This window comes from Microplitis demolitor, chromosome 6 (assembly GCF_026212275.2).
Source record: "Microplitis demolitor isolate Queensland-Clemson2020A chromosome 6, iyMicDemo2.1a, whole genome shotgun sequence".
NCBI classification, from domain to species: Eukaryota; Metazoa; Arthropoda; class Insecta; order Hymenoptera; family Braconidae; genus Microplitis; species Microplitis demolitor.
Genome location: NC_068550.1, coordinates 3737413 through 3752772, shown reverse-complemented (window position 1 = coordinate 3752772; position 15360 = coordinate 3737413). Strand labels below are relative to the sequence as shown.

The 15360-nt window shown below is 30.0% G+C and overlaps 4 protein-coding genes across 6 annotated transcripts; 1 reads left to right on the top strand and 3 right to left on the bottom strand.

Moving 5' to 3' along the window:
• Positions 1 to 2146: 2146 nt before the first annotated feature.
• Positions 2147 to 9779, bottom strand: LOC103572847 (transcription initiation factor TFIID subunit 4). Of its 2 annotated transcripts, none has more exons than XM_053739852.1 (10): positions 7955 to 9779; positions 7594 to 7881; positions 6667 to 6813; positions 6233 to 6562; positions 5186 to 5332; positions 4851 to 5116; positions 4606 to 4772; positions 4412 to 4542; positions 4145 to 4327; positions 2147 to 4070 (listed from the first exon to the last, which is right to left on the bottom strand). In XM_053739852.1, exons 1-10 carry the CDS (start codon positions 9119 to 9121, stop codon positions 3792 to 3794), a joined length of 3105 nt encoding a protein of 1034 aa, XP_053595827.1. In that variant the 5' UTR covers positions 9122 to 9779; the 3' UTR covers positions 2147 to 3791. The 2 variants fall into 2 exon arrangements, with proteins under 2 accessions (XP_053595827.1, XP_053595828.1); XM_053739853.1 differs by having other exon boundaries at positions 7657 to 7881; positions 7955 to 9778.
• A 143-nt stretch (positions 9780 to 9922) lies between these two features.
• LOC103572839 (transcription initiation factor TFIID subunit 4) lies at positions 9923 to 10730 on the bottom strand. Its single transcript, XM_008551626.3, has 2 exons — positions 10533 to 10730; positions 9923 to 10475 (listed from the first exon to the last, which is right to left on the bottom strand). The coding sequence occupies exons 1-2, from the start codon at positions 10719 to 10721 to the stop codon at positions 10185 to 10187; spliced, it is 480 nt and encodes a 159-aa protein (XP_008549848.1). The 5' UTR covers positions 10722 to 10730; the 3' UTR covers positions 9923 to 10184.
• A 679-nt stretch (positions 10731 to 11409) lies between these two features.
• LOC103574033 (uncharacterized) lies at positions 11410 to 12920 on the bottom strand. The gene is made up of 5 exons (XM_053740018.1): positions 12737 to 12920; positions 12616 to 12666; positions 12208 to 12534; positions 11780 to 12115; positions 11410 to 11496 (listed from the first exon to the last, which is right to left on the bottom strand). Exons 1-5 carry the CDS (start codon positions 12824 to 12826, stop codon positions 11410 to 11412), a joined length of 891 nt encoding a protein of 296 aa, XP_053595993.1. The 5' UTR covers positions 12827 to 12920.
• Positions 12921 to 13898: 978 nt separating this feature from the next.
• LOC103572830 (60S ribosomal protein L32) lies at positions 13899 to 15324 on the top strand. 2 transcript variants are annotated; one of them, XM_008551617.1, is made up of 4 exons: positions 13899 to 13999; positions 14242 to 14353; positions 14440 to 14592; positions 15098 to 15324. In XM_008551617.1, the coding sequence occupies exons 2-4, from the start codon at positions 14261 to 14263 to the stop codon at positions 15254 to 15256; spliced, it is 405 nt and encodes a 134-aa protein (XP_008549839.1). In that variant the 5' UTR covers positions 13899 to 13999; positions 14242 to 14260; the 3' UTR covers positions 15257 to 15324. The 2 variants fall into 2 exon arrangements, with proteins under 2 accessions (XP_008549839.1, XP_053595710.1); XM_053739735.1 differs by lacking the exon at positions 13899 to 13999 and adding an exon at positions 14067 to 14091.
• Positions 15325 to 15360: the final 36 nt, after the last annotated feature.

Genomic DNA, 15360 nt, shown 5'->3' with positions numbered 1-15360 from the left:
CTTTAGAATAATAAACCTGGGTTAGTAATTCTTAATTTTTTTTTTTTTTTTTTTAGATAAAACTTTTTTTGTTCATACCTTTATTTTTCTTATTATTTTTCCTCTCGACTACCTGGCTTAATTCATACAATTTGTAAAAATATTATACTGTACCAAAACAGTTAAACCTATTATTTTAACATTTATTCCACGTGTTGTCGGTTTATATATATTTTATTTACTATATTATTTATCATCTAATAAATTCCACTGTGGTGTGGCAGTAAAGGAGAAAAAACAGAACATTTCCCATCCAGCATCTTTATAAAAAAACTGTAATACGTTTTTTTTTAATCATTATTCTTTAAAAATCTCATTTGATGTGTTTGATATATTAATATATATTACAAGTATTGATGTTTACTTTTTTACGCTGGATTATTGTTAAACATTTTTAATCTTTTATCAACTATTATTTACACTTAGAATACACCACGCACTTTATTTAAATTATTCGCTATCGTTCGACGAGACTAGTTCATCGAATTCATCAAGAAAAGGATGTAAAAAAAATTAATAGTTTAATTTACATCACGTATTTAATAACAATGCTGATTCTAATAATCAAACAATGTATTTAATTACCAAAAGATCGTAGGTACATGAGTTTTAGAAAATATTATACGATCTCCTGCTATTAAGTGATACAGAAGTTAATCGACGTCTAATAATTTTTGAATTTTTTTTAAACAATAAATTATAAAAAAAAAATATTTAAAAAAATTGCACCTGTAGTTTTTTTAAATTTTCTACATATGCATAATTTTAGTTTTTTTTTTTTTAATTGATTTGTTAAAAAAGAAAAATTCAAAAATTATTAATTCGCTGCTAACTTATGATCTTGAAATTAGCAGACAACAATTTTTGGATATTTTTTTTCAACAATTTAATTAAATAAAAAAAAAACTAAAAATATGCACATGTACAATATTTTAAAAACTACAGGTGCAACTTTTTCAAATATTTTTTTTTTTATAATTTGTCGTTTCTAAATAAATCCGAAAATTATTAGACGTTAACTAACTTCAGGATGATGTTATTTAAACTGCTTAGAAATTTTTTTTTTGCACATAAATAATATTTAAAAATAACATTGTCATTAATTACGCGATATAATCTACAATAATAATAATGTTATAATTATAATGAAGTGTGATTTTATTTATTTAAAATAATAAGTTGTGACGTCGTGTATTAGTTCGGGAATAATGATTGTCTCGCAACACAATTTATTTTTTTTCATTCTGATTTTTTTTTTCTTTTAATCTTTATCATTTTTTATATCAAAGACAAAACAATTAAAAATTAATTAATAATAATTTGTTTTATGATTCCTCTTATTTTTTTTGTTTAAGTGCGCAACCATTCACTCGCAATCTGATAATTATTTAAACTGTACAACGTACTATACAAACAATTGTCCCGACATACGAAACTTACATTTGTTTTATTTTATTATTTTATCATTCATTATTTTATTTATATATTTAATCAATTTATTTATATATAAATTATTAATGCAAACGTCATGCTCACGATTAATCTTCACAGAGAAATTGTCAAAAAAAAAAAAAAAAAAAACACAAATTAATAAATTTTTAATAATTGATATTTTAAAATATTACAAATCAAAACAATATGAAAAAAAAATTACGTCATCAAATTAAAAAAATCTCGATTAATAACAATTTAAATAAATTTTAAAAAAGTGGCTGATTTTAAATTTATTTTTATAAAATATAAATCAGGTACACGATTTTTTATTACACTTCAATTATATTTACTCCCAGTTTTTTTTTCTTAACAAAAAGAATCGTGTTTTCATTTCCCATCGCTCAATTAGTTTTGTGTTATCTGCTAGCTTTTAATTGTTAATTTTAATTAATAAAAAAAAAAAAAAGTAACAACTAATTTTCTATATAAAGAAAAAAAAATGAATCTAAATTATAAAATAATTAATAAAAATAACAATTCCTTAAAACGGTGAAGAATAATCGAGTAGCTACTAAATAATCTGTTGTACCAATAAGAAAATTATTTACTATATTTTTTTTTTTTCTTTTTTTTTTTTTGTTAATCATTATTTTAATAATTAATAATTAATATGCTTATAATATATTGTACAAGTAAAACTATACATTTTGGACAGTGCCTCACGTAATATTTATTATTTATATAATTATCTGCAAAAATACAATTTACTATAATTCTATTACCATATTTATGATAATAATAATAATAATAATAATAATAATAATAATATTAATAATAATTATTATATATAAAAAAAAAAGAAACAAAAATTGTCAAAGAAAAAAATATGAACCATACGCTTATATGTTACAAGTTGCACTGCATGTCCAAATGTATAGATAAAGTATTAGAATAAAAGAGCAGGCATATACATAACGTGGCAATGTATACACACTTCTTCTCAACCATTGTACCACTCCCGGGAGGTTCAACGATAAATCTTTTTAAAATTTTATTTAAACATCAATTAATAATATTTTGAAACTTATCAAGTCATAGTCAAGTTACCAAATTATTAAAAATTGATTGTTTAAAATATTTAGATTTAAAGGCATTCTCTGACAGTCCCTCCACTATAAATCCAGATAAAAAATAAACCCGGTTTGAAAAACTGGCGCGAAAATGTTATTAATTAATTGAAAAAAAAATTGGAACGTTAATTGAAAAAAAAGACAACTTGCAATTTTGCCGAGATGTAGAATTTAAAAAAAATTACTTACAGTTGTTATCAATTAGGAGTTAAACGAAATTTGTTGACAAAATCTTATCCTACAAAATTTTAAAATTCAAATTATAAAAGACTAAGATTTTGCTGCAATTCATTTTTCAAATTTCGTGTAACTCCTAATTGATGTCAATTGTAAGAAATTTTTTAAAAATCTACATTTCCGAAATTGTCTTTATTTCAATTAATACTTTAATTTCTTTTTTAATTAATTGATAAAATTTAGACACGCTTATAACAGGTCATTGAAAATTTTTAAAAAATGGCGGCAACGTCTGAAAATGCCCGCAATTTTAAAAAGAAAAATGTTCGTTATTAAACGCATGATCCTCACAATTGTAAACCACATTCTATATTCACAATTTACATTATCGCATTTCACTAAACGTATATATATGTTCACTATAAACCAGCCAATTTATGGTATTTTTTTTTTATAATTATATTTCTTTCTTTCTTTTATTATTTCAATTTCTCATTAAAAAATAAAGAACAATCTATTTATAAACTTATATATTTAATATTATTATACATTAAAAAACGTATTCAGTCATTAATGGGAAGTGTGTATGTTGTATCATCGACGTGATATCATTATCATTATAATTATTATTATTAATATTATTATTGTTATTATTATTACTATTATTATTATTATTAGTAATTAATATTATTTATAATTCTTCTTATTATTATTTATGTTATCATAGTTATTATTATTATTATTATTATTATGGTTAATTATAATTAATGATTAATAATTAATCATCAATGAAGCAATTTTGAATTTATAAAAAATACCAGGCCAATATCGAGTGAACATTTTTTTTGAATACACGTTTCGTGTATACAATTTACTTATGAAATGTAATAATATTGTTGTTATTATTTTTAAAAAAATAATAATAGCAGCAATAGTAACAGCATAAATAGCAGAGGAGGACCGTCGAGCCAGCTCGAGGCAATCACTCGCGTTCCTACCCCTTACAGACCATCACTTCAAATATGATTTATAGAGCGTTGTGGTTCTACATGATTCCTTTTCCTGTTCAAGTAAAAATAACAAATCTCGGAAATTAACTCTTTTCACTCGCGGCCTCATTGGCATTTGTCGATTAATACCAGACGCCGAGGCATTTACATTTGCACTACCTCCTGGATTACTTGTCGCACTTCCAGTATCTAATTTTGGTTTTTTTCGTGGACCTATTGCTTGCAACGCCGTCAAATTTGCTTCACGTTGACGTAATTCCTCCATCTCGGCTCTTTGCATCTAAATATAAATTTAATCATCAGAATTTTTATCATCATCAACTAATTAACCGTAGATAAAAATAAATATTTTACCTCCTTGGCTTTAGCTTTTAATTTCGCTTGCTCAGGATCCTCATTTTTCGCGCGACTTTTAGCAGCTTTTAAAAGCAACTCACGTTCTTGTTCTTCGTGTCTTCTGCGCTCTACTCTGTCTAGGTCTTCGAGAAATTTAAGCTGAGTTCTTACATCTTGCGTCACTTCGTACCGAGGGTCAACCTAAATTATCAATCCATCAATTAATTCATTTCATCATTCATCTCCATCATAAAAATTTCATCAAAATTTATGTAAATATCGTACTTTAATAAAATCTATCCGATGTTCAGCAATTACTGCCAACTTTTCCACTAAATTCTTTAACCTTTCTTGAGTCGCATGTGATATTAATGCAGCAACTTCTTGATTGGGTTCTTCAAGACCGTAACTCGATACTAAAAAAATTTTATTAAATAAAATACTCATAAATAAATAAAAAAATAATTAATTTAAATTACCAATTTGCTTAATCCTCTGTTGAAGTGGCGACACATGTAAGAAAACTTCGTCTTTACACGATCGTATTTGCGTACCAACGAATTCTGTCGAACCGAGAATTCTCTGAGACTCTTCAGCGAGATTGACACCTCCCATTGCCGCGACATCGTTGATGTCATCGTCACCCCTTTGAATTTTATAAATTTAATCCAATAAATATTTGAATACATTAATTATAAAAAAAGAAATATTATGGGATAATTACGTGTAGCCTGCCGATGAAAAAGTCTTTTTTTCTTTTTCTTTATTTGGTGGTTTAGTAACAAGAGAAGGCACTGTGGTTTTATTAACAGTAGTGGCGGCATTAACTGTCTTACCCTGCGTAACTGTGGGTAAAGTTTTTATAACTGTGCTTGTAGTTATTGGGGATTTTTGTATAGTTGGGGAAGCCAGCCTCACATTTGCAAGCGCTACGGTTGATTTCACAGTGTGTGGTACTGGGGTGCGAACTAATGTCGTTACAGGTCGTATCTAATTGATAATTATTTTATTTTTAATTATAAACATTAGACCAAATAAAAGTAATTATTAAATAATTACCAGTCTAGGTAGGAGAGCTTGAGGCGCACGTGGGCCAACTGTTGCCGTTGCTACAGACGGAGGTGCCATAACTCTCAGTGGAGCTGGTGAACTTGACAACACGACAGGGACTGAACCTGCCATCGCGACTGTTGGCCTTACTTGATTCTAGAAAAAAAAAAAGTTTATTAATAATTGAATATTATTGTTTAAGTCTTAAATGACAGAAAGTGTCATTTAGACTCCAGATCATTTTTTTTTAATTTTCCCGCTGGAAATAGGAGTAAATATCCCAAGTAGCACAGAATAACTTTAGACACCATAAAGATGTCTGGTAAAAAGACGAATTTTTTTTATATTGAAGAAGACATACAAATGTTGATCCTAGGAGTAATAAAATTTGTGTTCTTTCATCAGCTTTAAAAAAGTCATTCCAATTAAAAAATTGTAGAGAAGACTTATTTGACAATTATTTGTAATTTACTTTTTGCTGTCAGTTGTCTCAAGTCTCTTAAGCAGATAATTTTTGGTGACATAAATTTATGATTGTTTTGTCAACATATTGGTGTTTTATCAATAGGTCAATAAACAGCCTCAAAACTGATATCTTATAGATGTCAAGAAGCCAAGTGTGCTACTTGGGACGCCACTGTCAATTGAGACCAACTTATTTCCTAAAAAAATTCATTATTCGTTCCTCAGAATAAGGATCTTTTTGGAAAACCCATTGACAAGACCGAAATATTTTAAAATAATCAATCTTTGGTGTGAAACCCAAAAATAGAAAATTTAAAAAATGGCGCGTACTTGAGTGAAATTTTTTTTTTTTTTTTTTTTTTTTTTTTTTTTTTTTTTTTTTTTTCGTTAAAAAAATCCAAAAATTCAATATGATAAAGTTGAGACTTGAGTGTAAAGGTAAGAGATGTGTCCAGAATTTATTCAAAGAGAAATTTTGAAAACTCTTGGAGTGTTTGGGATTTTTTTACACTGGAGTAAAATGTCACCGCATAACACATGAGTAATTTAAGACGTGTGATATAAGGGTTATTATATAAAAAAATAACATACTTGTGAAACGATTGGAGATGAGGCTATGGAAAAGACAACATTTGCAGGCGGTGGTCTTATACCATCGATAACCAATTCCTTGGTAACAAGCGATTGTCGCAATAGCGGCAAACTTTTTTTTAAAAAACCAATTAAACATGGCTGAGGTGATGCGTTTAATAATCTCTCGAGTCTATCACAAAACTCTTCAGGTTCAACTTTAGTATCAATTAATTCTTGTATTAACGTCCGTACATTACGTTCCACTGATTTAGGTTCCCGACTAGATAATTCTAACAAGTTTGCTAAAAATTTACGACACTTTTCTTTGGTATTATCTGCGGTTTGACGCTACAAAATAATTATCAATTATTAATAAAATTGATTATATACCAGACATTTCACAAATAAATAAATAAATAAATAACTAATTAACTAATCATATTTATTTATACCTGCTGAGGTGTTTGAGCCGCTGGACCTGGTGTTGCTACTGTTGCTGTCGTTGCTGGTGTTGCTGTCGTTGCTGGTGTTGCCGTCGTAATAGAACTGACAACTGTTCCAGGTGTTGTTGTCGTCGCTGTTACACTTGCCGCTACCGTCTACATTTATAAATACACATTTTACAATCACAATATTACTCTGCTATTTTTTATATTCGAATAATTTTTAAAGTAAAGCCAAACAATTTTTAAATAAATTTTAACTTGCTTTCGAGTAAATAAACTTTCATTTAAATGCAATAGTTAATATCAAGACGCACTCAAACCTTACAGACCCATAATTCATTTAATTTTTTTTTTCTTATTCCGTAGCAATTTAAATTTTAACCGGCCCCTTAAATATTTTTTGGGAAACCAAATCCCGCCGTAATTACACAAAATCGTTCACTAATTAATAAAGTAATTACTGTAAGTTGAAATTTATCGAAACAGCTGATAAGCTAGACAAATTAAAAAAATTTAAAAAAAAACCTACGCATGCCTTAAAAATTTTTTCATAATTCAAATTTAAATTTAGCAAATCATACTTCAAAAAATATTTTTTATGCTAATAAATTTACAAGCGATGGCTACATGACATGCAAATCCCCATTAAAAAAAAAAAAATATATATATATAATATATATGGACTGATAAATAATAAACTTCAAGTATAATCACACGATGCACAGAAGCTGAGGAGCTGCGATATAAATAAAAAATTTGGTCTACTGTAAACTAAATATTTATAAACGACAGCATAAGAAAATAAAATGTTGCCTTACCAGGATCATTCAACTAACAAAAGATAAATAAATAATTAACAAAAAAAAGTAAATGAAAAAACTCTACACGAGCATTAAAAAATCGAGTCTCGCAAAAGGTATGAGTGTGCGTCACCTGAACGGGTTTTCGAATGGTGGCGAGTGGTGGGCCAGTGAACTGTGCGTTCAGCCTACTTACAGCCGGTACAGAGGCTAGACGATAAGCTGTTGCTCCAGGAGTTGCTCCAGAAGCAACTACAGCGTTTCCAGTAATGTTATTTGGAGTAACAGCCGTACCACCAGGAGTAGCTGCCGTTGGAACGGGTCCTACCCTCAGCAATTGATACTGCCCATTCTCGGTTTTAACAATCAGGTGTCCTTGTGCTCCAGGTTGGAGACCATGCAGAGTTTGAAGTGTAATTTGCTGGTTAATAAATAATAATATTAATAACAGTGATGAGTAAACAAATAAGTAGTCAAAAAAATTAATATTTTACCCCTGGACCTCCAGGTCTTGTGTTAACAATGTGCTGGCCAATGACAGCAACTCTCGAGGCGGCAACTTGTTTACCCGGTTGTTGACCAGCCACCGGAGTCCCCGGTCTTATTGTATTGACATTGACGAGCTGCATATTGCCAGGCACGATGGGTGATGAAACTCCTCCAGCTTTGGCTTGCAATGTCGTTGTAGCGACATTACCAGCAACGGAAACTGGCACTGACATTGGTACAGAAACCATACCCCCTGGTGCACCGCTAGTCTTAATAACAAGTGCAGTACCCGGAGGTGGTTTATTAACACCACCAGCCACAACTGTCTGATGTCCACCACTTTGAGTCACTACCGAACCGACATTACTCACCACAACATTTGAGGTTGTCTGGAGCACTGTTCCCTGAGATGTTACTCCAATAGTACCGTTGGCTAATTGCCCGACAGTTTGCGCGGGGAAAGACAGTTTATTATTAACATTAACAACACCAGAGGTTAGAACTTGACCGGCAACAGTTGGATTATAAATTAGTTTTACTGATTCATGTGCTTTTGTAATATTTGAAATGTTACTTGGTTGATTACCCGTCACTTGATTTCCCGCCAGTTGATTTATATACGTTGCTGTTGCTGGAATACCACCACCACTACCACTTCCTGCCTGAACGTGTTGTTGCTGCTGCTGTTGATGCTGCTGCTGCTGCTGCTGTTGTTGTTGTTGTTGTTGTTGTTGTTGTTGTTGTTGATGATGCTGTTGCTGCTGCTGATGTTGATGCTGTTGTTGTTGATGTTGCTGCTGCTGCTGAGTGGTCACAACCTGGGATCCTCCAACGGCATTTGATGTGACAACATTCACTGGCAGGAGAGTGGTAGTAGTAATAGATTTGGTAACTTCCTGAGTCATCAGACTATTGTTGATGGTGGTGGTACCGCCGCCGTTGGCAACCCCATGCTTCTGTATCGCGCTGGGGATGGTGCCCCCGTTAGAAATACCCGTGTTTAACTGATGATGATGATTTTGTTGAGTTGCGGCCGCGGTTATTGCTGACTGACCCGCGACTGCCGGCGACGACGTTACCAACTGCGTCTCGAGCGAGCCCACGATCGCGTTTACCGCGGATTCATCGACGTCCGTGCTCAGAGCTTCCTCCAGAAACTTAGCTGACGCCATTTTCTTCCAAGCTCCAACTGTAAACTAAAATACGCAGGCGCGTGTCGAAAATAATTCCCATGGTGCATTGCCCCCTACCTCAAACTCACTCAATCGCGCTCTCTCTTTTACATTCAGTATTACTAGTAAACTTGAGCTTGATGTATAATTCCACATAACCGCCATCAAATCAACAACTTACTCAATACACCAACTTACTATTAAACTATTTATTTTATACGCACTTGTACTCCCTTATCACCAACCATAACATAATTTTTTTTTTTTTGTTAACTCGATTTTTTTATCTTCTTTATTTTAGTCGCAACTTGGACTATTTTTTATTAACGTCATCGCTGGCTAACTGTATACGTAATTATAAACGCTTGAGGAGTTGATAATCATAAAGCCCTTTTCCCAACACAACTCTGTATTTTAATATGGCTGCTGTCAATAGCCGCTGAGCTGGTGAAACACGTCACCCCGCCAAAAATACTCTCTTCAAATTGCCTCTGTGCAAACAATGATTTTTTTGAATTATTAAATATTAAAATTATCATATTTACTCCTTATTTTAATAACTTTATCTTATAATATCTATAGCTACGCTAATTTATTCACGGTTTGTATTTAATCTTACTGAAATTTCACAACTATTAACTATAAGTATATATGTATATATATACATAATTATTTTGTGTTCGCAAAGACACGATTGGTGGCGTTATTAAGTTTGCGTGCGCACGCTCCGAAATACAGTTAAAAATTTATCTTATTTATAATTTTATATATCAAACAGTACAACTTATCACTGGAGCTTGATAATTTATATTTATAACAATTTGTTTATTTTATTAATCAGTTTAAATTTACAAAAACAATACAGAGAGCGTCTGGCTAAAGTTTAAAATTTGAACTGATGATTCGCGCCACTAGTTATGATACTGTAGATAATTCTTCCAAGGAAACTACAAATAGTTTAAGAAAGACCAATAGGAGAGTGTTTTGAATACAAGGCTTGAGATAATTAATTGCGGGAACATTTTTTTTTATTTCTATCAGAAGAGTGTCTACTTGTTTTTAATTATTCGTCAGAAGGAGGATTAATGCCGTCAATGACCGACTCTTTGGAGATAAGTGACTGTCGCAAAAGCGGCAAACTTTTTTGTAGAAAATTCGTTAAACATGGCTGAGCTGTTGCATTTAATAAACTCTCAAGTTTATCACAAAACTCTTCGGATTCAACTTTGGTATCAATTAATTTTTGAATCAGCACTCGTACGTCAGATTCAACAACATCAGGATCTTGTTTAGATAATTCTAATAAATGCAACAAAAATTCACGACACTTTTCAATCATCTCTGCATTTTCACCCTAAAATAATTTTTAATTATTAATAACTAATCAATTATTATAATATTTTATTTTTACTTGTTGAGATGATGGAGCCGATGAATCTGCGGTTGCTGCTGATGTCGCTTGCATAGTGGAACTGATTAGTGACCTTGATGTTACTGTTCGATAAATTTGCCACCGTCTGTGGTGATAAACTAAAATGTTGATAGGCGACAGATAACAGTTTGAATTTAATGAAACAAGTGTGACTTTACAGGCTTCCATAAGATCGACTAGGCATAACAACTTAGCAAGACCAAACAAAACTTTTTACTAAACTTACGCTTTTTATTTTGTCCTATATTGTTGCCAGTATTTATTACCACAAATTTTATTTAAAAATCTACTTTATGGTTTGTAATTATTTTTTTAATCATTACACTAGCAGTCGTTCAATTTATTTCAACCTAAAATTATTGTGTGCTGCTTAAATATTTAACAAATTTCAAATGACTTTTGAGCGCTTCCTTTTCTTATCATTTCAAATAGTAATTTTTAAATTTAATTTCTTTTCATGCTTGGAAATTACAATTTCAATTGAGGAATATACTTTTCTACTGTTATCTTTTTTCTTTGAAAGTGTTTTTTTATTGAATGGTTTAATTACAAATTATTATTATACATTTTAACTAAGTTTAACACATTTTACTAGATTTGTTACATCAATTTATTTTTTAATTTTAAGACAAATTAGTACAAAAAATAAAAGTCAATCACCATAGCTCAAATAAAGAATTATCTGATAGACGTTTCCTGGTTCAAAATTAGTACACTCAGCTGCAATAATTTTTACCGAGTCGTGTTGCTCTACTCTAGATAGTTCCAAAGAAAATATACGGACATATTGAGCCGACAAATTAATGTTGCCGCATGTACAGCGATCAGGAAAAACAGACAACTTTTTTAACGATCTTTACTTTTCCTTGATCTTGGAAGCAATTGGTGTAGTGGCTTCTTGATTGAAGTCATGAAGATTACTTGATGGTACTAAAAATAAATTCTAAATTAGATTCTTACACCATTACTTGTATTAATTACTTATAAAACAATGAATAAATTACCATGTCATTGTATTTCCTGTTGTAGAAATAACATATTTACGAAAACTCCACCTTTGCCAAATCTTCCGTCAGAGAGATTTCCTTTTCTTTCTGCTGAAGAGTCGTTGTGGCCGTAGACTGCTGTTGCAGACGAGATATTTAGTTTTTATTCATATCAATACAATAAAATATATAATTACTCAATCAACAGACTTATTATATTATTAAATAGTGAATACGTACTTTTGAATAAAATAAATATTCAGCACTAGGCTTCAAAAGATCTTCGAGAGTTCTTTTCCTGTTTGTTGGCTCATTCTTACTAGACAACTGCACTAGAGCTTTTGCTAGCTGGTCTACTAAAAATGCAGGAAGCTTTTCAATTAGCGTATTTTTAATCTCATTAAAAGGCTCATCAATTTTATCATTTGTAAACATTGGAAGAATGAATCCCCTCATTGTGTCTTCAACACTTTTTAATCCCTCCATTGAGTGATCAGATTCGTCATCATTTTCATGTGCCGGAACTTCATTGTTGTCATGGGTCGTTTTTCTGTGTGAGACTGCTCGTGTTTCTTTCTGCAACAACATGAAATATTATTAGACAATTATTAATTTTATTAAATAATTAACCTGAATAAATTTTTTAAATTTTTATATAGAATACATACATTTAAAAAAGACAAATAATTTTCACTTGGATTGAAAATTTCCGCAAACGTTTTATTTTTTTTGGTCGGATCACTTTTGGTTGACAACTCCACTAAAGTACTGATTTGTTGATCCAACAAAAATGCTGGGAGGAATTCAATTAATTCATTCTTAATTCTATTAAAAGATCCCTTAAGTTCTATTTCATTGTTGAACATTGAGAGAACTTGCTCCCTCATCTCGGATTCACAGCTTTTAAATAATTCCGACTTTGAAAGATGGCTTTTATCATCCAAATCATCAGAGACATCAGCCGTTGACGCTGATAGTTCTTCTGACCTGTAAGACTGTCCATTGTATCTTTTAATAATTAGCTTCCTTTGTGCTCTGTATTAATCATAAAGTAAATAATAAAAATGTTATTTTACATCCGAAACTTCAGGTCTTGCATCGCCATCGCCGGATCTTGGAGCAGCGTCCTAGTAAAATCTTTTATTAGTTAATTTAATACATAATTACTAAATTAAGTTATATAAATAGATCTCTTACTTGTGATGTATTTTCCGACTGTCTCAGATCACTTGGGGGAGTAATTTTTTGAATTTCTTCAGTACTTTTAGTCGGTGTAACCGGAACCATTTTCAAGAATTTTGAGGATGATCAGCAAAAAACTAAAATCTGACGTTTAAAAAAATATGGACTATACTCTTCGGCTGACACGTCAAAAAGAAAAGTATTTTCATACAGTTACCCCTACCCTCCGTACTATACATCGTATGACTGTACCCTCATCTTAAAGCAGACGCCTTACTTTTACAATCAGGGAAAATGCATAGAAACTTTTCTGAAAAAATCCATAGAAACAGTAAAAGGATAACAATTGTTATGGAAACTAAGTATACTATCTATACAAATATATTCTCCATACAAAGTGTATATTATATTGTATTTTTTTTTTGTATTTTGGTTTTTGATGACCGTAAGAAGTTTCAACTTCATGGCCAAATATCAATCTTACTATTTATCACTAATATATGAATACTTTGTGATTTTACTCGATTAATTAATTTTTTTTTATATTTTCTATACATATTTGTAATCCTCTTGTTCAATTGAAAACAGAAACCACAAAGAATATTCATTTAAAATTTAAAAATTCAAATTCATAAAAGCCAAAATCTTTTCAAATTGAAATATTATTTCTAAATAAAAATTATAAATTATTCATCAATTTCATCATCTAGAGCAGAGTTCAACAGGAAACGTAAATGTATGGAAAATAAAATTTGCCACGAACAACAAATTGAACTTGCCAAGAAAATTTATTAATTGGTAATTAAAAATCACATCAAACATTTTATTCTATTTATAAATATTATTTCTGGATGCATCGAACAAAGTTCAATTTTTTAAAAATTCTCAGTTTACATTTTCATATTGTTTTTTATGTAATTTCATTTGAAAATTAAATTATACCCACATATTATTTTAATCATAAACATAATTGATAATTTATAATTTTATTTAGCTTTCAAATTCAATTATTTAAAAAATTTTATAAATAATTCTGTTAAATTCAATAATAATTATCTTGGTATGAAATTAAAAAAGAACCAATCAAAAGTATTTAGAAACTGCCCCCTCCTTGATTTCAGAACCAACCAGATGATGAATTGAGTACGGAGCTTAATATCAAGGGACTTAAATCCCTGTCTAGTTACTTATTTTTCTAACCATCAACTCGTGTTCAATTGGTACCCCCGATTTTCATAACGTTTTCATGCCTTTTCATTCTGTATCGCTTAGGAAACGGTACGTGTTTATAAAATTACAAAATTAAATCCATAAATTTTATTGAAATCTTTATAATAATTAACATAAAAAATTATCAATCACAAATCTAAGTACTTAAACTTTATTTTTACATCAATATTGCTCATGATTTTAAAAAAATAGTTACTAAAATAATAAATTATGTCTCAGTGCTCACGATATTTTTGATTGGAGATATTGCTGCAATTATACTTAAGTGATTTTTGTTTATATTATTCCAGGTTCCTTTGAAGCGATAAAATGGCAATCAAACCAGCATATCGACCAACAATTGTGAAGAAGAGGACAAAGAAGTTTGTCAGACATCAGAGTGATCGCTATGACAAACTCAAGGTATAACCTAAATTTTAATTTTGTTGCTGTTATTTTTTTATACTTTCATTTGTACTAATAGTCTTATTTATTTGAATCTTATCTAGCGTAACTGGAGAAAACCCAAAGGTATTGACAACAGAGTCCGTAGACGTTTCAAGGGACAGTACTTGATGCCAAACATTGGTTATGGTAGCAATGCCAAAACAAGACACATGCTACCAACAGGATTCCGAAAAGTCCTTGTCCACAATGTGAAGGTAGTTTATTTTTAGTTAATCTGTTATTCTGATCATTGACTCTACTTAATTAGAACCAGTGTTTTAAACCGGGTTTATTATTAGTCCAGACTTAAGTTGTTACTAGTATATCTATTATATACTAATAACATATAGATATACCACTGATAATAATTTAAACCTGGTTTGAAAAACTGATCCTTAATGACAGCAAACATCTATTACTTCATTTAATTTTGTAAAAAAAAAAAATTTAATTCACTAACTGGATAGAAGATGATACAGAAGTTAGTCGACGTCTGATAGTTTTAAAATTTTTTTAAAAATGATTTAAAAAAAAACAAAATTTGAAAATTGCAGATATGGTTTTTTTAATTTGATACATGTGCAATTTTTTTTTTTATGTAATTGATTTGTTAAAAATTAAAATTTAGAAGTTGATTGTTTGCTAACTTTGGGATCATAATTAGACGTTAGTGTAAATTCTTGAATGATACTAATTTGAAATTTATTTTTTTTTACTTAGGAATTGGAAGTGCTTATGATGCAAAACCGTAAATTTTGCGCAGAAATTGCACATGCTGTGAGCAGTAAAAAGAGGAAGGCTATTGTCGAACGTGCCCAACAATTATCTATACGAGTAACTAACGCAAACGCACGTATTCGTTCTGAAGAAAACGAATAAGTTGGGTAGCTGTATTTTACTTCTAATTAAAAATAAAAAATTATTAAAAAAAAATTACAAAACTTCAACTCATCAATCATCATTTACTCTTTAAGTTCACACTT